The sequence below is a fragment of the Populus nigra genome, chromosome 8 (genome assembly GCF_951802175.1).
Source record: "Populus nigra chromosome 8, ddPopNigr1.1, whole genome shotgun sequence".
Lineage (NCBI taxonomy): Eukaryota > Viridiplantae > Streptophyta > Magnoliopsida > Malpighiales > Salicaceae > Populus > Populus nigra.
The window spans coordinates 18,226,218-18,251,268 of NC_084859.1; the positions used below are offsets into that span (position 1 = coordinate 18,226,218).

Below are 25,051 nucleotides of genomic sequence, written 5' to 3' on the forward strand. Positions count from 1 at the left end.
AAATAAAAAACTAAAATAAATAAAAACATAAAATGAGCGGAAAAATTGAATTATAAATGGATTTTAAACATACACTAATTAATAATTTCAAAATAAAAAACTATTTAATTCATTGTATAAAATTACATTGACTAATTTATAATTTAGCAGGGAGAGAGGGAGGGAGTCAAAATACAGGTAATACCATTTCGAGACCGCTTCTCGTGCAAATTCCACGTCGATCTCTTGTCCACGTACACCTATTAATATGCAATAAAAACTGGACAAGTGTTCTCTTCGCGTGGATATAGCCAATCACAGCAAAGTCGGTGACGTATCGGCCGGGGAACCTATCATCAAGTTGTTTTGTTTCGCTATATATATATATATATATATATATATATATATATATATATATATATATATATATAAGCGAAAAGAAATATCGAAAACAGATCGAGAGACAGGAGATAAATAAAAGCCTAAAAGTGAGACCCCAGGGAAAGATTTCGCCGGAGAGGTGAAGACTCGGACACGCCCGCAACCTCGTGCTACGCTTTTTCGCTCAAACCGTTTCCGGCCACCGGATCTCCCTGCTGTAACTATGGTAATTAGTAATTTTATAATTACTTCTCCTTTATTGATCAATATTTTGAGAAGTGTCTGTTTTTGATCTGTTTAATTATCTAATGCGATCGTATTGAACCTATCTGATCTGCAAAAGTTTTTTTTTTGGGCATAATTAAGATGATGTTGCATTTCAATTTGAAAATTGATGATTGACTTGTGATCATTAATTTTATGTGTGTTTAGACTACATCAAGGCGTCTTGCTGATAGGAAAGTCAATAGATTTGACAAGAACATTTCTAGGAGAGGAGCTGTGCCCGAAACAACCACGAAAAAGGGAAAGGACTATCCCGTTGGTCCTCTTCTCCTTGGATTCTTCATCTTTGTTGTCATTGGATCATGTAAGCCTCGTTTCCTTTATTAACCTTTTGATTATATGGGAATTAATCTGATTTGCGTGAAGTTGTAGTTTGCTGAAGCTCGTTGCATACATGATTATTCTATGTTTGCGTGTTTCTTGTTATCTAAATAGATATAGCTGTCAAATATAGCAGCAGCCATGTGCTAGGATTGAATCTGGGATCTTTAAGATGGTCTCACATCTGCCACTTTTTAGAATGAAATAATGGTCATTTTACCATTCAATCTAGCTGAAAACAGGGAACATTGTTCTTGACTAGAAAATTATCCATTCAAACGATTTCATTGCTCATCTGTTGTGGTTGGATCAAGATTTTGCGAGTCCTTCAAAAAAGTAGAATTATGTAATTCGGTTCTATTCCGTCATGCTGCTGAGTAACCTAAAATTTTAGTCATTAATCGGATTTTCTTTGTTGTTTGCAACAGCTCTATTCCAGATAATCAGGACAGCTACAGACGGAGGCATGGCCTAAATTGTTTTGGGATGGCAGCCGCATGTGGTTGTTTTCATCACATTTCTTATTAGCATGCATGTAGGAGAGGCAAAAACTCTTTTACTAGATCTATTGTTAACCTTGTACTCAAGAACTCGAATGTTTGATGTGTAACTGCTGCCTTTCCCGTGCTGCTTAATTAAATTGTTCGTTTTAGTTTTGCATGTTTCCATATTTCCATTGAAGCTGCTTTAGATAACTGGCTTTGGCTTGACATCTCTGGAGGCTTAGCCTCTGTGGCTGAAGGGTGGTCTTCGTCCAACCCAATGCCATGTTTCTGTTAATTTTTTAGAACATACATTTACTGATAACTATTGTCATCATCTGCAATTGTAGTCCGAACAAGTCATGCTAAGTTGGAATTTGGATGACTTTGACAGAATGTCTAAAAGTCTGCCATCGTTTAACTGGTCTCGTACCGGGAAATCTCATGAAGGGCTGAATTTTGATCCGATGAATATAAAGGGTGTTCCTCGGACGATAGCCCTTTCGCAGATATGGAATACTCGGATACCGCAAGGCCGGCCCTATCTTTTTCATTGATTGATTGTTAAGTGCGTGCAGGGCAGTGCTCGTGGTCAGAAGCCTAGTCTTAAAACCTGATATGATAAACCTGCTTTCAAACATAACAATTATTAGGCCCCTTCGTAAGTAAATCCACTATGAGCTCAACGATTCTTATATTTGTTGTTTAAGAATTGATAATAGTTTTTTATTAAAAATATATTAAAATAATATTTTTTAATTTAAAAAAAAAATATTTTTGATATTAACATATCAAAACTATTTAAAAACATAAAATTTTTTAATAAACATAACTTTTTAAGTTATGAAAAATACTATGTTATCATTTGTGAAATTTTGATGACAAATCTTTAAATACTATATGAATTTTTCATTAATAGTTCATCTTATAACCTTTTTCTAGTATTTAGTAAATACAACACAACTTTTTTTTTAATTATATACAAAGTTATTTATAAAAGTGAATTAACCATTCTAAATTGTCTATGAAAGTTTTTACAGTATTTAATATACCATTTTAAGATATATGGATTAGTATATCATAAAAAGCTAAAACTTAGCTCAACACTTTAAAAAAATTGTCCATTTGAAACAATATAATAATAATTTTGTTTATTCATCCCAAAAACTTAACACTAGATATCAAGAGTATTTAAGTTTTTTCACATAATTCGTTTGTCATTACCATATTAAATGGGGATAAATAAATTTTATTTTCATATTAATTACATAATGAAATGACCAAAATACATTTAGAAGCAAAAATATTAAATCTGGAATCAAGGGGTATTTTTTATTTTTTCACAATAGTTTTTTCATTATTATCAAGTCAACTTAAGAGCAATTTTATATCTGACTAAAAAAGCAAACAAAAAGGTGTGAGTGTACGATATTGAGAGGGGCTCATGCACTTCGAACGACATGTACGGTGCTTCTCTGTATCTAAAAACATCCTTTCATTGTGTAGTTGGAAGTATTGTCGTGTCATCTTCCATTTGAAGCAGAACATGTTGGCGTTGGCGATATGGTTTATCATCAGAAGACTTTCTTTTATTTATTTTATTTTCTCTCTTCTTTCTGAAAATTATAATTTGATCTATTTGTTATTGATATTTCAACTTCAGTTTTTATTCCTTTTATTTTAAATTTTTGTTCTTAACCCTTTTGTAAAAGTTTTATTTATTTTCAATTTTATCTTTTCATGATTTCATCCCAATTTACACGTATTATATTTTCTAATCTGGTCCTCATTCCTTTTATTTCTAATTTTTATTCTTAGTTTTTTTGTAAAAGTTTTACTTGTTTTTAATTTCATATTTCAATCTAAATTGATGGTATTATATTTTATAATTTGACCCCTATTGTTTTGATTTTATTTTTTTCTAGGCCCTTTTGCAAATGTTATTATTCTTTTAAATCTAACTTTTCAATCATAATTTTGTTTTATTTTTTATATCAATTTTGATCATCATTTTTTTTAATTTTTTCATCCTTTTACTGAATTAATTTTCTTTTCAATTTCACTTTTCAATCAAATAAAAAATTTATTTGGTATTTGAATTTTGATCGTAATTCATTTGATTGTTATTTTTTTAATCATTTTCTATAATTGAAATTTTTTTTTAATTTCATCATTAAATTTTTAATTGATTGAGAATTAAACATCATAATTTTTTCAAATAAGATGCTTCGAGTATAATGATCCAGGTCATGGATTTGAAAAGCTAACACATTTTGTTTTAAATTTTTTTTATAATTCTTATTATTTTTTTATTATTAGGTTATTCCAATTTCATTATTCGAGTCACAAGTTTAACAAAATATTTCACGTTAGCTCGACCCTATTTTTTATGTTACAAGTTTGTCATGTTAAATCGTATCAAGCAATACTAGTTTTTTATATCATTTTTCTACCTTATTTTGTTCTTACATGTTTAACGACTTGTAGATTGAGATATATCGTTTGTCCCGTTTTGAAAACAAATATTTTTTTCTAGGGTTATCCTAATCATTTTTTTTTAAAAACTTGATCCATCTATTATTGTTCCTTGTTGTTTTCTATTTTTTTTCAATTTGAATCAAAACCATCTTATTCAACCTAGTCGGGTCTATGATTGGAATAGTGTATTTTTTTATATATATATATTTGGGATTGTGGTGTAGTGTATTTTTTAAAATATTTTTCGCTTGAAAATGCATTAAAAAAATTTTGTTTTCAAATTTTTATCTATTTTAACATCAAAATTATAAAAAAACATACAAAAATATTAATTTAAAACTTTATTAAAAAAAAATATATTTTTTAAAAATAGTCTAACCACACTTCCAAACAACATCTCAAAACACACTTCTAGTAACCAAACATTATCTTTTATGTAAATTTGTTTTTTATCTGACTAAGAACTAACTCTTAAAATATAATAAATAAATATATTTAATAGTTCGTAATACGAAGGAATTAAGCACGGTAATTGCAATCCCTTCAAGTAGCAACAGAAAATAACCTTTATTTCTTGCAAAGATTTTTCTTATATTTTCTTAAATTCTTGTCATTTAAAAATACAAGAATAAATAAATTTCGTGGATAGCTGAGATCACATTTCGATATATTTTTGAACGGGTAAGATGTTATCGGACATAAGGTTTATGTTGATGTTTTACATTGTTACGCATCAGTTATAAACCGTTAGATCCTTTTGAATGGTCGTGTCACAGAGTAGTCTCGTCCAATCTTTTTTCTTATAACCCCAATAAATAAATAAATAAATAATAATAACCAAACGATCGAGGGAGGAGGAGGAAACTAAAGGGCAGAGACAAGAGACCATCTCGCCGGAGAGGGAAAGTGTAGGAATCGCTGTAACTTCGTGGCCGTTTCCGGCCACCGCATCTCCCTCCGTCGCTGCTGTAACCATGGTAATTAGAAATTTTCATTCTTTGAGACTTGTGTGTATTTTAGTCTGTTTAAAAAATCTATGCGATCGGATTTTGAACCAGAAGCCCGACAGATAGTTGATATTAATATTTCATTTATTCAGAATTTGCACAAAGGAACAGGGTAGCTGAGCTTTGTTGAATCTGAAATCTGCCTTGGTGTTTTAGTGTTTTGCTTAAAAAAGGAGAGTGAGAGAGCATAAAATGGAATGCAACAAAGATGAGGCCACCAGGGCCAAAGAGATTGCTGAGAAGAAGTTCTCGGCGAAAGACATTGCGGGGGCAAAGAAATTTGCTCTGAAGGCCCAGAACTTGTATCCTGGACTTGAAGGGATTCCTCAGATGATGGCTACACTTGATGTGTATGTTGCTGCTGGGAACAAAATAAATGGGGAAGCAGATTGGTATGGGATACTTGGTGCAGATCCACAAGCAGATGATGAGGCGGTGCGGAAACATTATAGGAAGCTGGCTCTTATGCTTCATCCTGATAAAAACAAGTCTGTTGGAGCGGACGGTGCATTTAAGTTTATTTCCGAGGCATGGAGTTTATTGTCTGATAAAACCAAGAGGATGGCATATGACCAGAGAAGAAATGGGAAAGTATTTCAAAAGAGTTCATCTTCTTTTGGGCGTTCATCAGCAAAACCAGGGTCCAATGGGTTTTTCAATTTCACCAAATCGAGTGTGAAGACGAACAAAAGCACTTCTCGAACTGGCCATTCTTCAACTCCTGCTTCATCTTATAAGACGAAACCCAATACCTTTTGGACTGTCTGTCATGGATGCAAGATGCAATACGAGTATCTCAGAGTCTATCATAATCATAAGCTACTATGTCCTAATTGCCATGAGCCATTTCTAGCCGTTGAAATGCCACCCCCTCCTTTGCATGCTTCTAGGTCTGCTGCACCATCGAGTTCTTTTAAGCAGCAGCAGAACTCAAACCATCAAGCTGCTACTAGCAGAAACACATCTCATTCTGGAAGGAGTAATGTTGCCTCTTCAAATTTGGGAGCAGGGGGATCCAGTGGTCCTGATTCAAATAACCAGGGAAACTTTCAGTGGGGCGCTTTCTCTAGAGCTGGTGGTGCTACAACTTCCGCTCAAGCTGTAAGTGTGGTCCAGCGGGCATATGAAAAAGTGAAGAGAGAGCGCGAGGAAGCACAGGCAGCTACAAAAAGAGAGGAGGCCATGAAGAGAAAGAATCGTGCTGCTTCAAAAAAGATGTCTAGTGCATCTTCTAATGTACATTCTAATGCTGCTAAGAGAAGAAGAGGCATGGAAGATGTTGGCCATGGAAACAACGGAAGTCCATTTACAACGGGATTTGGAGGAGCTGGCACAGCTAATATATCTGGATTTAGGCAGGGAAGTTCTGAAAATAGGGTGAATGGAATCACTAAGCCCTACGGCATGAGGGATGTCTCCAAGTTTGAAACTCAAACCGTACTAATGGAGAAGGCAAAGACAGACATTCGCAAGAATATAAATGAATGGAAGTCCGCTACAGTAGTTAAATCTGCCCCCGGAAAGGGGGTGGAGAATGAGAAAGCAATTGATCAGGGGAAAAATTCTTTGTCAAACCCTGATGACATAACTGACCAGAACAAGTCTGTGGATATGGAAAATGTAGTCAATGACATCAAAATTTCTCCCATCACTTCTGGCATGAAGACAGATGCTGAAACTTTGGAAACGATGTCAATAAATGTCCCAGATCCTGATTTTCACGATTTTGACAAAGATCGAACTGAAAGATGTTTTGGGGAAAACCAGGTATGGGCTGCATATGATGATGATGATGGGATGCCCCGGTATTATGCTATGATCCAAAGTGTAATTTCTTTGAATCCGTTCAAAATGCGGATCAGTTGGCTTAATTCTAAAACTAATAGTGAACTGGGCCTCCTAAATTGGGTTGGTTCTGGCTTCTCAAAAACTTGTGGCGATTTCAGAGTGGGCAGATATGAGATATATAACTCACTCAATTCCTTTTCACACAAGGTTAGGTGGATAAAAGGAACAGGTGGGGTGATTCGTGTATATCCGAGGAAAGGGGATGTTTGGGCTCTCTATAGGAATTGGTCCCCTGAATGGAACGAGCTGACAGCAGATGAGGTGATACACAAGTATGACATGGTGGAAGTACTTGAAGACTATAGTGAAGAACTAGGTGTAACTGTTACTCCCTTGGTAAAAGTTGCTGGTTTCAAGACTGTGTTTCACCAGCATTTGGACCCCAAGGAAGTCAGGAGGATCCCAAGGGAAGAGATGTTTCGATTTTCACACCATGTTCCCTCATACTTGCTTATGGGTCAAGAAGGTCCCAATGCTCCGAAAGGTTGCAGAGAGCTGGACCCAGCAGCTACTCCATCAGAACTTCTTCAGGTTGTGGTAGATGTCGAGGAAGAAGAGATTGTGGAGAATGGGGGAAATAAAACGGAGAGCAAAGAAAGTAATGAAGGAAAGAGCCAGTCACCTGTAACTTCATGACCATTTCCAGCTACGGGATGTCCCTCACTGTTAACCATGGTAATTTGCAGTTCTATAATAATTGCTTCTTATTCCTTTATATTTTAAGAGTTCTGAGTATTTTATCTGTTTGTATTTTGTTCTGTTACCTTGTTCAGTCGGATTTAGAACAGGAAAATGATGAGTGATCAAACTGATCTGATCCGCAAAATTTATTTTCTATGTTATATTTTGCTCTAATTTTTGTGTGTGTTGTGCATATGATAGAATAACTGGCCAATTATTTTGCTATTAATAATATCTGCATTAGTGATAGCTGCATAATGCATTTTTATTTTTATTTTAAGAAGGTTAGAATTCAATATTTTTTTTCGCAGATTATGAACTAAAATTTTGTGTGGCAAATAATGTCCTTGTAAATTAGAATTTGATTGTTTTCCCTTACATCTGTAATAATGTTATGCACATTGCACTTTAGCTTTACGAGATTATGATATATGTCGAGGATTGATTTGTGTTATTGTGATTATTGTTGTTCGCTCAGACTACATCAAGGCATCTTGCGGATATGAAAGTTGACAGATTTGAAAAGAACATTACCAAGAGATGAGCGTGCCTGAAACAACCAAGAAAAAAGGGAAAGGACTATCCTGTTGGTCCTGTTCTCCTTGGATTCTTCATGTTTGTTGTCACTGGATCATGTGAGCCAAATTTCATTTAACCCTCTTTTAATTGTGTCTCTAAGCTTTCTTTTATTTGTCTTAGGCATGTTTATAATTTTCTCTCAACAAATCTTGATGTCCTGATTTTTAATTTTTTAAGTAATGTAATTAAACTTGCTAAATTTATGATTTCCTGAAGATTGTTGCTTTGGTGAATTGGCTATTAATTTCATATATATATTTTTTAATTATTTAAATGTAGTCTTCAAACATAGCAGCATTGTGCTAGAATTGAATTTGGAGTCTGAAGATTGCCCTTGAAAATCTTAAACATGGGAATTTGCCACTTTTGGATTGAAATTGTCATTTTACAATTTAATGAGTCCTGAAAATAGGGTTCATGTCCTTCCCAGTGTGGATTCTTGCATTTGTTTGTGGCGGAACAAAAACTTGATAACTATGATGCAATCTCCTTCCATTCATATTATTTTCATTCTCATCGCTTGTATTATCACGTTGGTTGGACGAGGATCTCGTGACTTCTATAAACAAGTACAGTGATGTTGTGTGGTTGCATATTTCTATTGTGAGGAACCGAAAATTTCCTAGTCGTTGATCATGTTTTTTTTTTTTGTAGCAGCTCTATTCAAGGTAATCAGGACAGCCACAGGAGGAGGCATGGCTTAAACTGTCACTGATTTTGGGAGATGGCAGCAGTGGATGGTTGGTTGTTTCGGTTCCCTTTCCTAATAGCATGTAGGATAGATGAAGAATACATGTACTAGATCAATGTTTGCCCTTGAACTGAAAGAACTCCAACGTTCGATTAAAAAACTTGCTCTTCACCGTGACTGGATAATTAAAACTGTTCATTTTAGTTTTGCATATTTCCTTATTTAAATTGAAGCTGCTTCGGAGAACTGGCTTTGGTTTGACATCCCTTAGCTTGGGTCCCTCTAGCAGTCGAGCCACTACAATCAGGCTAGGCCCCGGCCTTGATTTTTCTGTGAACTTACTTGAAATAACATTACCGATGACAATTATTATGTCAGCATCCAGCAATTGCATTTTGGACAAGTTCTCCGGTACTGTTGTTACTATGTTACGAGATGACTCGATAATTATCGAGTTTTTGTTAGAGAAGCAAACTGCAGTTTGCTTAGCGGGTCTCATATTGCGAATCCCATGAAAATCTGAATTTTTTTATCCGTGGAGTATGAATCTTCTGTGCACACTCGATTAACTGCTAAGCAAGACCATGGAGTTGCTGCTTTCTACCAGGTTCACTTAAAAACCCCTTTCCTCGGGCAATTGCTTTGTGCTGTAAGCTTTTCTCTTACCCCCTGAGGGATCCTCAAACGTTATAGCACCTTTGATATAGTTCTTGTTGAGTGAACTGATAAAACGGCAGAGTTCATTCAAATTAACTAACCCTTCTTCTAGCTTTAAAATAATCGACCATGCACATCACATTACATGCTATGCCAAATGCAGGAAATTAGCTCTCATCATGCAAGCTAAAAGAGGATTTCAATGGCATTTCTTAGTAGTGAAACTTCGATTCCTGCTCTTAACTCTGCTGCGGACTGCAGACAAAATTTAGCTAAGGCAAATGTTACTCCATCGAAATTAATCAGGTGGCAATTCTGAGCGGAAACCATCATTAGCCTGTGACTTGGAAAAATTTTAAGAGCTCCTTTCACTTTAAAATGAACAGATCTGAACCAGTGGAATTCCATTTCAAACGAGAATTTTCAATTCAGAAGTTATTAGACAACATGTTTGTACATGAATAGATACCATTATATTAAACCTCTGGTATCGTCTACTTCATTAAAACATCCAAGGAAGCTGGTACCGGGACTTATCAGCAGCAAAACCTTGCAGCCAACCACTAAATATGTAAAATCCCCTTTCACCAACGTGCAAATATTGCCACAACAAGTAGAGGCTAAGTTGTAGCAGTCAAGCATGGATTGAAGGCAGTGCCACATGCAATCCACTGCCGCTTTTTCCCACGTGGCACCAAACAACCAGGAACCTTGAGCCATTCCCTGCTCACCACATTGTAACTAACTAGTCGGTTCATTTGTCTTGATCTTAGTGACAGCATGAGCAAACCTGTGTTGCCCAAGCAAGTCATCCTAACGTGCTTTCCATAGAAATCTAAGCACCATATGTTTGGCATTCTGTCAACCTCCTTCCACAAGAGTGTCATCTTCTGCAGCTCCCATATGCACACGCATGTGGCTGCATTCTTTGTTAGCAAGCCAACGAGCATGATCCGCCCCCCACACTCTGCAAGTGTGGGATCACTCAGATGGAGCGGGGCTGGCATAACAAATTGCTTCCAAACCCCAGTAACCATATCGTAGGACACGATCCCTTCAGGATCTGACCGCATGAAATAAAGTGCACCTCCAAGGGAAACTGCTTGTGACCGGAAGTTCAGTGATAGGGGTAGCTTTATAAAAGCGGGCATGCTTCCTGGTCGGGTCCAAGAATTTTTCAGTGAGTCGTAAACTTCATACTCTCCATCACAGCACACCCACAAGATCTTGTAGCCCCCACTGGCTGCACTGCCATTCAAAGTCATCCCCACAGCAACACGGGACCAGACATTCACTGACCTTGGTGGCAGCTCTTTAAAAGATTGAGTCAGAGGGTTGCAGACATAGAAGTTTCTGTGACCAATGTCAAGAAAGCACACGAGACCCCCTGCAGAAGCAACTGGTAAGACAATCATCTTTGTTGGCAGGTAACTTATAGTTGGGTGATGCCATTTCTTCAAAGAAGGGTCATACATGGCTCCAGAATTCACATTTTCATGAGTGATGGTGTAAAACCAGGGGTTGGCTTGTGGAACTTGGGCACAATGCTGAGAGAAACTTTGAGAGTCAAGCAAGGAGTTCCATTTTTGACAAACCGAGCGGAAGCGGAAAAATGTAGCAATTGGAAGTCTAGCAATAACGGCTTCAAACAGGTCTTCTGGGAATTCTTTCCAAATCTCTTGTTGCATAACCTCATTTGAACTGGTAGTTCCAAGTGATTTTCCTCGATTCCGCTCCTTTCGAGGTTTCTTGGAGGCTGGAGGCTTGCCAGGTTCCAACATCTTGAACCTTCTAGATTTTCCAGCCGCCATCACAAGGCTACAGTAATCATCTGCAGAGCCATCATCAAGATTGAGGACGCACCATCTGTAAAAGAGCTAAGAAATTCATACTGTGAACAGAGAGCATGGTGGTACTAACAAACAAACCCAAAATAATTCAGCATAAAAATCATTACTAAAAAATAAGCAGATATCAGGTTGTGAAAAAAATATGAACACAGAGACGCTCAAAATCACAAATTGGGCTTCAACAAGCTGAAATATGCCACAGCCAGAACATCCGGTCAAGTAAATTTCAAATAACCTACACATAATCATATTTAATCTAATGCCTGTGAGTTTAGTTCACTGTTTATGCTTGGAAAACCAAAAACATAATAGAGGTAACAGATGCAGACATAATACAGCATTGAGATCTTGATGCCTGTACTCGAGAAATTCTAAACTAAACAGCAAGCATGTTTTTTCTTTTTATCATTTTGCCAAGAAATCTACTATCCATGTTAACCACGTGTTAAAACAGAGGAGTATACTTGAAGAGTATCAAAACTGTCAAAAAGGGGGGGAAACCTTTAAAGATCTTGTTAACAGGTAAAAGTGAATCCAAAGCACACATATACATTCTTTGAACTCAGTTTTTCCTGTTGTATATATACATATTCTCATTTTTTTCAAGAACTTCTTTGCCACACTTAATTTTTTATTTTTAATGGCAAGGAAAGGCATTGCATGAATATATCCCATCTAGACAATGTATGGCATTTTCTGGTCTGTGGTTGAGCTCGCCATCTTTTGACAGTGCTTCGTCATTTCACATGAGAAGTGGGCTCTCCTATAGATTTACATGCATGCATGCTGTAGATATTTCTCTCTTTGTACGCATATCCACAAGCAACATAAGATAGCGAGATTCAAGAGTATAAGCTTTGGTGGTGATGGCACCAAAAATATACATAAGTAAGCTATTGTTAGAGACAGGAAGCTCATTCCATGTGACAATGCAAGGTAGGGACATTCATGCAACTGTTATTTTTTGAGGAGGAATTCTTAGGAGCAGTATGCTAATCAAATTGAAAGTTATGCAGGAAACATACAAGGGAGAAAACACAGAAAAAGGAAATTTTAGAGAACCAATGATTAGAAATAACAAGCAATAAAAGACAAGAAATATCACAAAGATGGAGTGAGGATCAACTAGCGGAGCCAATAGATACGTGATTCTTGCATGAAAATCTAGCATATCCCATGATTCTTACAAGTAAGATCCTAATGTGAGTTCATTTTGATCAATTCTTGACTGGCTAAAGGGAAAAAAATGGAGTGATCACAAAATTTCCAAAAAATAAGACAAAAAAAATCACAAATATCAAAATGGACTTCTATGTAGTTCTGGTTACCTACTCAACAAAATGTCCCAAAATAAACCAGGTTCAAGCATTCAAGAACAAATGGGTGCTGGAAACTAGAAACTAAATCTTCCAAGCAACCCGTTTGAAGATTTCTTCAGTACCTACTCTGACATCCCAAAAGTTCCAAGCCTGAGGTGTACAAAGAGGCTTCAAATGAGTTTAGACTAGTAACCCATGCCAGCTATCATCTGCAAGATCCTCAGCTTATCTTAAATCATTTCCCCTACTTTCAGCCATATTTTACATTCAACTCCTCTCCAGGCCTTCAACCATGGCCGTGGCATATCCCAGCAAGAATATAAACAACATCATAGAGGCTTCCCTTGTCGATAACAATATCAACCCGGGCAGTCAGACTATGACAGAGATATGGCTAACATTTATTAAGATGATAGTATAAAGCAATATTGTTAGTTTTATAATTTTTTGCACAGAAGAATGCAAATTAATCAGGAATTCCTAGGGGAAAGCATTACTGTCCAAAAATTCCATGCCATTCACAACAGGCTGGAAAAGAAAAGGAGGTCACTCAACTGTGTTTCTAACTCCTGCCAGATTAGGATCTTGTAAGGTAAATTTAGCGACAATCAACTATATCACAATTTTAGTATGAATTGGCTGCTCTTTAGACTCTGATTCCCCAAGGTGGTTGCAAGTCCAACACTGTTTCCATAGCACCAGGAAAGTTGCTAACCCCAATCCTAACTTATAAATAATAACAGAGCTCATCGCAAGTAATGAGTCTCAACTCCCAAGAATCACTTCCACGTGACCTATATGGGCATGTTCAGTGCAAATCTTAAGATGCAACAGAATGACAAAAGCACTCTTAAATCAATTGATGCAGGGGATGCAAGTCTCCTGGGGCAAGCGCCAATACCTCAAATGCGAACACATAAGTTTTAATGACATTTTTAATCCAATCCCAAGAGTAAATATGGAAAATCCAAGCATCTCTTCACATGCAAACTCAGAGGAAGAAAGAAAAATCATAGCAGCAAAAGGTGTCACAGTTTTTTGTGACTTTTAGCTATAAGAGGACCTCGATTGCAAGCATATCCGCACGCATATTTGAAAAGAAAAAACACAGGAAACAAAATCAACAACGCCCGTGGTGATTTTTCATACACGATAATTTGATTCTCGAAGAGCAAATTAGACAGTATGTAACTCTCTATAATTCATTCGATTCCCCGTGATTTATTCTTTCAATCTTATCATTCTCTTGGGAGAACCATGAACATGAGAACATGAGGGGTGATCAGGCTAAATTTAAATTCTTAAACCGATGCCCCCCACAAAAAAAGGAAAAAAAAAAAAACAGAATTTATGCATGATTTCCAGACCCATTAAGAATCTAGTGAAGGATTCAATAGCTGAGATCCTATGTTTGTAATTTACCACAACTTAACAAGTACTATAAAAATCACATAAGAATAAATCATTTTTGTTTTCTCAAACAACAGATTTAAAAGCTTTCCTGAAACAGGGGAGGACAGTGAACAGTGAAAATGAACCAAAAAAGAAACATAACTGCTAAGAGCTTGAGACTGTCCGTACCAAAACTAAACAATTGGACAGACCAAGAGGAGAGATATTTGACGAAAACATAACAACAAGTTCTAAAAGCCAAGACGAAACAATGTTAAGAGTCAAATTATTATTATTATTATTATTATTATTAAAGTAACCTTAAAACCAAGGGGAAAAAAAAGCAGAATACCTAAGTAGCAAATGAAGTGAAATTTAAGAAAAAGGAAGAAATGATAGGTCATAGCGGAAACGGAGCAGACAGAGAGGAAGAAATAAAAATCAAGAAATGAAAGGGATCTACAGAGAGACCTGTTGTTGTTGTTGTTGTTGTTGTTGTTTTGTTGTTGGTTGTGGAAGTGGAGGAATTGAAGAGAATCAAAAGGAGGGAGAGGAGAGCCGTAGAGATTGAAAAGGTCTACAAGCTGACCAATGAATTGCCTAAGCATGGCCAGCTCTTCTTCCATGCTACGGCGTATTCCGCCACTCACGACGGCCACCACCACCAACACCGCCCCTACCCACACCAATACCACCGCACACGCACCACCCCCTTTTGTCTTCCTCTCTCTTCCCCACTCTCTTCTCTGTAGTGTTTACGATACTCTTTCCTTCCTATGGGTTGGCCAGTGGTCGTCAGAAACAGAACTGGCCCGTTTTATAATCGATTGATTTTTTTTTCCTCTCTCTTGTGGTTACTGTAAAGTAATTATTTCTGACCCGCACGCAATTATCAAAACAAAAACGGTCGCTTGCAGTAAACACAACTCTCTTTGGCAGTGTTTTTTTTTTATTCGACCGTGATTTTTTAAAAAAATATTTTTTTTATTTTAAATTATATATTTTTAACATTTTAATATGATAATATTAAAAATAAATTTTATAAAATAAAAATATATATTATTTTAATATATTTCTACCGCAATTTCAAACTCTAATTTTCTGTGTCTAATTTTGCACGGATTATCTTTAACCTTCTTTTTTCGTACTTTCCTTTTTAGCCCTTGTATCTTTATCTTTTGGTTGTTTGGTAATTGGCACCTGGGTTTGGTTGCTTGTGATTCCGGATTCCGGATTTTGTTTTTTTATGTTGAAATTATTGATTTCTTTGTTATAATAATTTGTGTAGACTATATTCTTATCTTTATAGATTGATTGATGTTCTAATACTATTCTATTATTTTAAAATTTCCTAACTTCGTGCTATATTTTTTAAAAGTTTTCAATTCCACCCCTTTACGAGAAAATAACGAACAAAAAGCTCATTTTGTTCATAGTTTATTTTACTTCTCTCTCATCTTCCTCTTGAATCTCATTAATGCAACAAATTCTCAGAAAAAATGTTGAAAACGTAAAACGGTCCAAAACACCATATTCAAGAGTAAATCACTTAACGTTTAGGGGTAAAATTGGTACTTTTTGAGAACTAGAAGGATAAAATTAGTAGACTCAAACTATATGGATAGAAGTGGAGTATTGATGGGGTTATAGGGGTAAGATTGGACATTTGTGAAAGAGAAGAGGATAACATTGGTAGATTATAAACTAAAAGGGTAGAAGTGAAACGTGATGAGCTCGAGAGATAACATATAATTCAGTTGCCATGTTTTTTTAACATTTTGCATGTTAGTCCAATTTTTTAGAATCAAAGGTTAGATTATCATGAGAAACTTATAGGGGGATCGAGTCATAAAAAATAAATAAAATAGAGGAATAAGTGATAGGTTCTCAAACTAGAAGGACCTGAACTAAATAATAGTTTACTTGAAGACTTAAGTCAAGAACAAGTCATTTACTTCGACATTTTGAAATCGATGAAGATTTTATTCAGTGGAATATGATCCGGCTAAGAAAGGAACACGTGTACTTAATTTGAAGATTTTTAAAAAATTATTTTTAATACCAATATATTAAATTTAAAAAAAATGATATTAAACAAAAAAACAATTAGCTCCTATACAAATTTAGCTCCAAGTAGTATCAAAATGGAATACTTACCTGGGCCAGTATTCCACGTGCGGCAAGTGTGAACACGGGGACTATCATGGTGATTCGACAAGAAGACAAAAACCCAAAAACCTTTTTGAAGCTTTTTTTATTATTATTTTCTTGGCAAAGAGAAAATCAACGGCTGAGGTCACATATCTCCTCCAGAGTCCAGGCATTTTCTTTAATTCTCCTTACCTTTCTTCTGCCCACGCACACAGCATGATTGTCCCACCACTTTTTCCCCGTTTCATGATGACTTTGTTAGAATTACGAAAGTACCTGCTTCGATAATAAAAAAAACTATGTACACACACAAGATAATGATGTATCCAGTGAGTAATTATCATCACTCTCTCCCACTCATTATTTTCTCTCTATTTTTTTTTATTTCTTATCAAAACCCACCATTTTTTATGGGATATTTGGGTGAATTTTAACATGATTTTTATTAAATTTTTATTTTTATTTTTTTAATATTTTTAAATTATTTTAATATATTAATGACAAATGTAAAAAATATATATTATTTTAATACTTTTTCGAGAGAAAAGTATTTTAAAAAGCAATCGTTATCACATCATTAAACACTTTATTATTTAATGATTGCCACAGCTGTAAAATTATTTGGTAATTTTTGTTTTTTAATATTAAATTAATATTTTTTTTATGATTTTAATATATTAATATCAAAATAAAAATATATATATTTTGAAAAAAAATACTTTCAAAAAACAGTCTAGATCACAATAACAAACACTCCTAATGTATGATTTTAACCAACACATGTACTGGGAAAGCATTTTCATGGTATTTAGAATATTTCAATAATTTTTTTATAATATTTAAATTGATTTAACAAAGATTTTAAATTTAATTACTCTTTTATTATATTTGAGTCATGTTATTTGGTTATTATTTTAAAATAAAACAGAGAGAAACAATGAAAATAAAAATAAAAAAACTAATATTGGTTATTTTAAAAGCATGGGAATTACTTTAAAAAATGTTCTAGTAACATATTTATTTTGTATTTTTACAAAAGCTTTTTGTATGACTCTTTAACTAAACAAAAACCTAAATATATCATTCCTCGGCTGAAAGTTTTAAACTTCCGACCAAGTTCTAGCCTGTTACCTAATGGTGGCAGTTCACAGGTAAAGTGTCATTGGCATCACAGATCTCGGAAATAAATCTCAACTTCGAAGTCATGTAAGTGGCGAACGCTGCATCGACAGCCTAACGTACGGTCACAGCCCAGACAGCATAAAATATTGTTGCTTCAACGTATGAGACTCCAACAATGTAATCCCTTTTCTTCTGTTAGGTTAATCTCTTCATCTCTAATTTTCCTCTCATGATTATGAATTGAGAATTCAGTAAGATGCAAGAAAGAATTATAGATGAAATCGGGTTCAAGTTATTGAGAAAAAACAGACTGGTCAGAATCAGAATGTGCCCAGGACATGCATTTGAAAGAGATTAGATTAAAAGAATCAGGAGAATTAAATTGTTCTGTCTCAATCTGCATTTTCTTTTAACCATATTGATACTTCAACTCATGGCATTGTGGATTGATGGATAACTATTTTTGCTTTTTTACCCGGATCCTCTTCCTCTAAAAAAACCATCATGCGATAAAGTAATAATTTAGTATTTTTTAATTCAGTCAAGCATTGAACTTAAAGTTTAACAAATTATCAGACCCATCATCTTTGAGTTTTGTCAAACATCAAGCCTCTAATCTTTTTAATTTTGAAAAATCTTTAGTTTCATAATCATTTTAATAAGTTAGAGATATTTTACTATGATAAGTCATGAATATTTTACTCTCCGGTGAGGCAAAGATATTGCTTTTTTACTTGAATCCTCTTCTTCTGAAAAAATAATCATATGATAAGGTAATAACTCAATACCCTCAGATTCAGTCAAACTTTGAACTCGAATATATATAGATCTGGCAAGCTGTTATTTAAAAGCCTGATAGGTTATAAAAAAAGAACAAAGATATCTCTTAAATAATATTCATTTAAGAATTTAAGATTTTTTAAATTTATAAAATAAAATATTTTGCAGGTTTCAAATATTATTCATGAGTAACTTTGACTAGAAAAAACAGTTTATATAAATAAAATTAAAAAAATTAACCAATTATTCAGAAAAAACTTAGCACTCAAGCATTTTGAATTCATGCGACCTCATCATGGATGAAAATTTGGGTGGGGTACCTTAGCAATTCAAGGATTCATAGTTGATTTTTAAAGATTAAAATGAATTCTTGCTTTGATGTAGACATAACCACATGAAAATCCTGTCGATGCAAGTTTTCCATGATCAAGATACATAGTCAGAATTATTAATTATTCGTAAAGTGGACCGTCAGATATTGCAATTTTATGGGGGGGAAAAGAATTTCGTAAATGTATCAAAAGCATGGATTTTTCTGAGTTTTGGTAAAAAAAAAGGCCCGATTACCGTTGAACAAAAGAAATTTTTGCAAGACCGGTCGGTTGGTGAATCACTAGTCTCAATCTCAACACTCGGATACTGCTGCCTTTTGGCAGCGATATGGACTTTTAACTTTGTTTTAGTCTTTTAGACATTTGTTATTCTTATCCAAATGAAAAGTGAGGATAAATAGTATCTGGTCACTGTGTTTGTAAATTCTCTCTCTCTCTCTCTCTCCTCTCACGCGCGCGCGAACATACACACACAGACACACAATAACGATTTAACCCTCGTTCAATCACGGGTTGTAATTTTTTAAAAATATATATATCTATTTTTTTACACCCAAAAAATTCAAAATATAAATCAAAAATCTATTCAAGTATTTAGTTAAATAAATTAATAACCATTTATTTAAATAAATGAAAAAAATAGTTAACAATAACTAGAAGAAAAAAAAACAGAGATTAAGAGGTGAATGTGTATCAAAATATTCAATCACACAAAATAAAACATTTATTCGTTTGTATTTATTGAACTTGTTTATTTAAATCAATAAAAGACAGTAGAAATAAAAACACAAATGAAACTGATTGAATAAACCCACACTTTAAAAAAATATTATGCATAGCCGAACATATAAGAAATACTATTTAAAAATGAATATTTTTATTTTAAAAAATAAAGTTCACTTGTATAAAACAAAAAAATATAGATGAATTAAAATAATATCTTCGAAGCTCAAACATAAACAAAATATTTTTTTAAAAAAAAACTTATATCTAAAAAAAGCATGCAAAACTCTTAACAAAAAAGAAAAGGTTGTGAAATTAAGATAAACTCATAGAAAAGAAATCAAACATAATCACAAAAACAATATTTAAAAAAAAACTAATGCAGAACAATAAGATCGTAAAAGAAAATGGGAGAAAAAAAAGATGTTGGGCGACATTAACTTTTCAAACTCGTGAACCGTGCCATTAGATTGGAAGTGCTACAAATAGAAAAAAAAATAAAGTTGAATTCCTAACAAATCAAATATCGAAAGACAAAACCATGAAAAAATCAATTACACGAAATGATCTAAGAAAAGATTATAATTAAAAGAACTAGGGTGGAAATAAAAGGAAATTAGAGGGCAAACAAAAATTTCCAATTGGAGGGTTAAATTGAATTGAAAAATAGCCTTGACTAAAAAATAAATAAATCAAAAGAATGAGAGTCAAATTGGAAAAAATAAAACAATATAAACTTTAATTGAATGATAAAATTGAAAGTTAATTAAATTTTAACAAAAGGGCCAAGAAAATAAATTAAAAGTCAAAAGAATAAAGATCAAAATAAATAAAAAAACATATGATAAATTTTAATTGAAGTACTAAATTGAAAACAAACAAAACTTTTATAAAAATGAATAAGAACAAAATAAAAAAAAAACTAACTAACAAGGATTGGTATTGAAAAGGCAAAAACAAAAAAACTTTGATTGAATGATAAAATTGAAAGCAAATAAAACTTTTAAAAAAAATGCCAAGGAAATAAATAAAAAATAAGGACTAAAATAAACATAAAACATACGAGAAATTGTAATTAAATGACAAAATTAAAAATAAACAAAACTTTTATAAAAGAAATAAGAATAAAATAAGAGATCAAAATAATACAGATTAAAATTGAAAAAACAAAAACAAAGAAGGCAATGGTGCACTTTATATGACAGGAGAGAGAAAAGAATGAAAGAAAAAATAATCACCAACGACAATTCAACCACCATACACTGGCATGCGTCATACCATGAGAAAGAAAACGTGGTGGAGCTTTAAAAGATATGATAAAAATTCATGTTTGGGTACTGAATTACGTCACACGAGCCATCCAAATAGTGTGGACGGCACCCACTTATCAACACATAATAAGCACGCAACAACAACTTGCTTGAATAAAAAAATAAAAAAAGTCAATATAAAAAATACTAAAACACCCTCCATGACCCTTATAATTACAAAAAATAAAACCCGTGAGGAAGTATAAAAGTACCTCTAAAAGAAAACCTTATTTTTTTTTATTCTTTTCTAAGGTCAATAATATATTTTAATTTTATACAAAAAAAGGAAAAACAAAAAAAATCCTTGGCCAACAAATCATTTTTTTTTTATCATTATTATTGTTTAAAAGCCTATGAAAAGTGGAAAAAAAAATACCCTTCATCAACAACTCTAAGTTTTGTTGACCTTGAAGGTGAAGGTGTGATTTTATTTTACCAAAAATTTGAAAAAAACAAACATATCCTTGACAATCTTGTAACGATTTCATGAGTCAGTAAAAAAGATTAAAGCACCTCATCTTCAACGCTTTTTTCCCCCCACCAGGGGATAAAAATACAATTTTATTACAGCAATCAATGGTAAACTGTGTTTAATGCTCCAGTGAAGATCCTTTGTCATATATATATATATATATATATATATATATATATAACATCATTCTTGAAAGATAATGGTGCACTTTATATGACCAAAAAAAAACAATCACCAGCAACAATCAAACCACCATATACTATCACCACGTGTTATACCATGAGAAATAAAACACGGTGAAGCTTCAAAAGACATGATAAAAAGTCATGCATTCAAATATCGTGGACGTCACCTGATCGGCACGTAATAAGCATGTAACAATAATTTTCTTGAATAAAAAAAAATCAATATGAAAAGTACTAAAATATCCTCGTGACCCTGGTAATTTTAAACCAAGAGGAAGGGATGCGGGGGTAGTACTCATCTCAACGACGAGGGAAGAGAAGCTCTTTGATTTTTGGTGGGTGTATGCATCATGGCTCATCATGATCATCATCATGGATTCCCGCCTTTTACGTGTGCAATCCGCTTTTTGCCGTGTCTGATCCTTTCTTCTTTTCTTTTTTTAAAGTCTCAGACTTCAGAGAGGCTTCGTATTTGCGATCCTTGAGAGTAACCAAAATAACCATTATAATTGCTTTGATTTTTCTCTTATATATGAAATGGGGCATTTGCCTGATTGTTAAAAGGGGTTTTCCGCGTGGGATAGGCCATGATGTTCTGATTGCTTGGCATTGTTGTTAGGTATTCATGCTTCTTTGCAAGCTTCATTACTGCCATTGTAACCGAGAGTTTGATTAAAGAAAGGGATCACCACGACGCCCATGAAACGAATTGCGCAGTGCCTTTCGGCTCCCAGAACTGCTCCGGGAAACATTAATGATTCTTCTTTAACGGGCCTGAAAATATAACGTTGAGATCAAACCCAGTTCCTAAAGCAATTCCGAGTATATATATAGTAGTCATTTAAAAAAGCTTAGTAATACGAGTAACAAATTTGAATTTGAATTTAGCAGGTTTAATTTTAAGAACCCAAACAAAATAAATTAATAAATAATTCAATTCCATTGCATTACACCAGTGATTAAATTACACACCAAGGCCTGGGATGGAGTCCCAGACGCCATAAGGGTTAGATCAAGAAGACCTGTGTATTGCATAGCTGAGCGGAGCTTCATGTTGAATGATGCCCCCACCCGCTGGAAGATGCAGTCTCATATCTTCATGAGACCAAGTAGAACTATCTCGAGCCCAACTTGACTCATCGTGAGTTGAAATCCTGAAAAGCCCAACGTTTTAGGTTTCTATAGTTTAAAATGGATTTGCCTTTGGGCTTCTAAGCACGATTTAACTTCTCACCTAGGCCTGGACTTGATAAATGAAAATTTCACATAATTGAAAACGGATAATAGTTAAATTAGATAGGTGACCCATTTTCTTACCGTGGCCCAAGCTGACTTTTATATTACATTAAAAAAAAAAAAAGGGTTCAAGCATCACTACATGTTTTGAAGAAGAAGAAAAATCCTGACTTGAGTTACAAACCCTCGTCAATAAAATTGTTCCATGAAAAAAAATCAGCGACCATAAATTAACCAAATTCAGAAACAAAAGGTGATAATGATGACCTATTATTTATTAATAACACACTTAGGATGACTATGGATACTTGTCGGTCAAATTTTTTATATTCATGCTTTATTTATTATTTTTAGAGTAAAAAATTTAAATATTCATAAATTATTGCATTGAGTTTTCAGTATTTAATGAATATTCATTATATAAAATTATTTATTAATTAATAAAAAAGTAAAATAGTTGCTACACACACATATGCGTGTATTAAATGATAAATATTATTTATATATGTGTGTTTTATGTCAATAATAAGGTGTTTATATATTATATTGTATTAAAAAAACTAAATATTATACAAATATATTCATATCATATTAATATATATTTCAAGTTAGGTTTGGTCGGTTTCGAGTTGAATTTGACAATATTTATACCATACCTATTATTCACCGAATCCAAAAAATTCATAATTATTTAGATTGGGTTGGAATTCATCCATTTCAGATTAAATTTCCACCTTTGCCACACTGTCAGACCTAAACTTTGACATTGAACAGTTCCTTTAGTTGTATCAAATAAGTTAAAAATTTAATTTGGACATCACAAATTAATTAATTTCATTGTGTGGTAAAGGGATGGTTCGTTTTATTTCATACATCAAACCAATAAACTTTCATATGAGCAGAAATGTTAAAAAGACATAAAAACTTGTATGTTCCTCTCGACCTGACGAAAACGACTTTTTTTGAGAATGATAAGAACATATACTTCATATTTTCTGCAATGATTCGAATCCTCAGACGAGGAAACTCTCGTAATTAAAGTTTATAACAAAAAAAGAGAGAAGATATTAGCATGTATTATAATTTCAAAAGTCAAAACATTATTGAATTCCCCTCATAATCAGAATTTAGTCAAATACAGGTGAAGAGAGAGGTTCTGATACCCCACTCTTATCTCACAACGAAAAGACTCAAAAACTCAAGGACATTAGGTGGTGCATATGCAAGCGATACATCTGCTATGATTAGAAGTAGAAAAATAAAGTATTTATATATATATATATATAAAGAAAATGGCATCCATTTACTGGTGCGCAAGGCAATTGCAGGTGGGCTTGGGAGCTGTGATGGTGAAATGCCAGAGGATTCAAGAAAGGGCTTGGGAGCTGTGATGGTGAGATGCCAGAGGATTCAAGAAAGCACTTAGGCTGGGGAAAATCCCATCGCATCACAACTGCAGAAAGGCTAATTCACACAGAGGAGGCATTTGGTTTTGACCGCTTAGCCTCACCTAATGCAAACGAGGTTAGGTGACTTGAAATTTATATTTGTGAGATCACAGTATTAAAAGCATCCCAAAATTAAATCCTCCATCTCCCATTACTGGTCAGTACGGAGTTTGGATCAGCCACCAGCCCCACTCTACCACCTTGTGCAGTTCATTAACTAGTAGAATATACACTGCACAATATATATATATAGAGTCAACGCACTATGAAATGTTCACTGCTTGCGCTCAGGATCTGTCTCATCGCACCGCAGCACCTGCTTATGAATAGGAAATAGCTTTCGGCCACAGCTGGAGATCCCACCTAATGGCATTAAATGGGCTGGGCCTGGACCTGGACCACACTTGAACAAGTATCCAGTTAATGGGTGATTAAAAAGCAAAAGAAAGAGTGCTCCCCCACGACGAGATGCCCTCTCTCTTTGAAAATATTTGTTATATTTCTCTTTCTAGTATGTGACTAGAGCATATAACGCTTTGGATACAAACCACTTCCTCCACTTGCAAAATGCGTACACCCTCCCCACCACTCCAAATCCTCTCCTTTTCTATCCTTTTTTTTTTAAAAAAAAATAATAATTCTTTCTTGGTCAATGTCTCGATGTTGCTTAACCTTTTCGACCACCAAAAAAAACTAGAAAAAAAAAAAGTATTAGTAGAAAAAGAAAATGCATAATCAATCACCTCCAATCCTTCTCTATGCTGTTGGCTTGCCCATTATCCGATCCACCTCAAACACAACTTGCTGCTGATGCTCTCAGTTATAACAAAATACTCGATCCCCCGTCTATGGTTAATCTGAAGTTTAAATTTCACTCTCTCTACCATTTTAAGCTATTTGAGAATACCCAACTCTGAGGCACAAAGATTTAATACAAACATGTGGCAGAGTGGTTACTCATCCCATCCCTGTAACCTAATTTTGTTCTCATCTATCTTTCAAGAAGGAAAAAGATGTCTACCTCACACCCCTACATGTTTCGCGTACGGTTCTTGACACTGGCCAGCCTTTTCAGGTTGCGGGAATTATTTCTGAGTTGCCTATTTTAGCAGAGGATAATATTGTGGACAAAGCGCAACATCTAAACACATGTACCTGAGTAACACGTCATCTTTCTTTATTTTCACATAATGCTTTTTAAAGCTATTTTCCATTGAAATATATTAAAATATTTTTTCAGATTTTTCTTTTATTTTTAAAAACAAATATATCTAACTATGGGGTGAAATTTGTACAGATAATCAGATATTCTTCTGAACAATTGCTGAAGTTTAGACAACAA

General features: G+C 34.0%; 3 protein-coding genes across 5 annotated transcripts; 2 read left to right on the forward strand and 1 right to left on the reverse strand.

Annotated features, from left to right (window-relative positions):
• The first annotated feature begins 405 nt into the window (after positions 1-405).
• On the forward strand, positions 406-1,626 carry LOC133700999 (uncharacterized). The gene is made up of 3 exons (XM_062124750.1): positions 406-586; positions 793-949; positions 1,395-1,626. The coding sequence occupies exons 1-3, from the start codon at positions 584-586 to the stop codon at positions 1,439-1,441; spliced, it is 207 nt and encodes a 68-aa protein (XP_061980734.1). The 5' UTR covers positions 406-583; the 3' UTR covers positions 1,442-1,626.
• A 3,105-nt stretch (positions 1,627-4,731) lies between these two features.
• On the forward strand, positions 4,732-8,943 carry LOC133701843 (J protein JJJ2-like). 3 transcript variants are annotated; one of them, XM_062125974.1, is made up of 4 exons: positions 4,732-4,903; positions 5,090-7,456; positions 7,941-8,097; positions 8,696-8,943. In XM_062125974.1, the coding sequence occupies exon 2, from the start codon at positions 5,126-5,128 to the stop codon at positions 7,415-7,417; it is 2,292 nt and encodes a 763-aa protein (XP_061981958.1). In that variant the 5' UTR covers positions 4,732-4,903; positions 5,090-5,125; the 3' UTR covers positions 7,418-7,456; positions 7,941-8,097; positions 8,696-8,943. The 3 variants fall into 3 exon arrangements, with proteins under 3 accessions (XP_061981958.1, XP_061981956.1, XP_061981957.1); XM_062125972.1 differs by having other exon boundaries at positions 4,733-4,903; positions 5,026-7,456; XM_062125973.1 differs by having other exon boundaries at positions 4,733-4,903; positions 5,026-7,456; positions 8,699-8,943.
• An 825-nt stretch (positions 8,944-9,768) lies between these two features.
• On the reverse strand, positions 9,769-14,786 carry LOC133701844 (F-box only protein 6-like). The gene is made up of 2 exons (XM_062125975.1): positions 14,422-14,786; positions 9,769-11,255 (listed from the first exon to the last, which is right to left on the reverse strand). Exons 1-2 carry the CDS (start codon positions 14,574-14,576, stop codon positions 10,010-10,012), a joined length of 1,401 nt encoding a protein of 466 aa, XP_061981959.1. The 5' UTR covers positions 14,577-14,786; the 3' UTR covers positions 9,769-10,009.
• Between the last annotated feature and the right edge of the window lie 10,265 nt (positions 14,787-25,051).

Excerpts from the sequence above, each read along its gene's own strand:
- LOC133700999 (XM_062124750.1), top strand. Across the intron at positions 950-1,394 it reads CTTTGTTGTCATTGGATCAT|CTCTATTCCAGATAATCAGG; the intron begins GTAAGCCTCGTT and ends TGTTTGCAACAG.
- LOC133701843 (XM_062125974.1), top strand. The coding sequence starts at position 5,126 with ATGGAATGCAACAAAGATGAGGCCACCAGGGCCAAAGAGATTGCTGAG.
- LOC133701844 (XM_062125975.1), bottom strand. The coding sequence starts at position 14,576 with ATGGAAGAAGAGCTGGCCATGCTTAGGCAATTCATTGGTCAGCTTGTA. Across the intron at positions 11,256-14,421 it reads AACAACAACAACAACAACAG|ATGGTGCGTCCTCAATCTTG; the intron begins GTCTCTCTGTAG and ends GCTCTTTTACAG.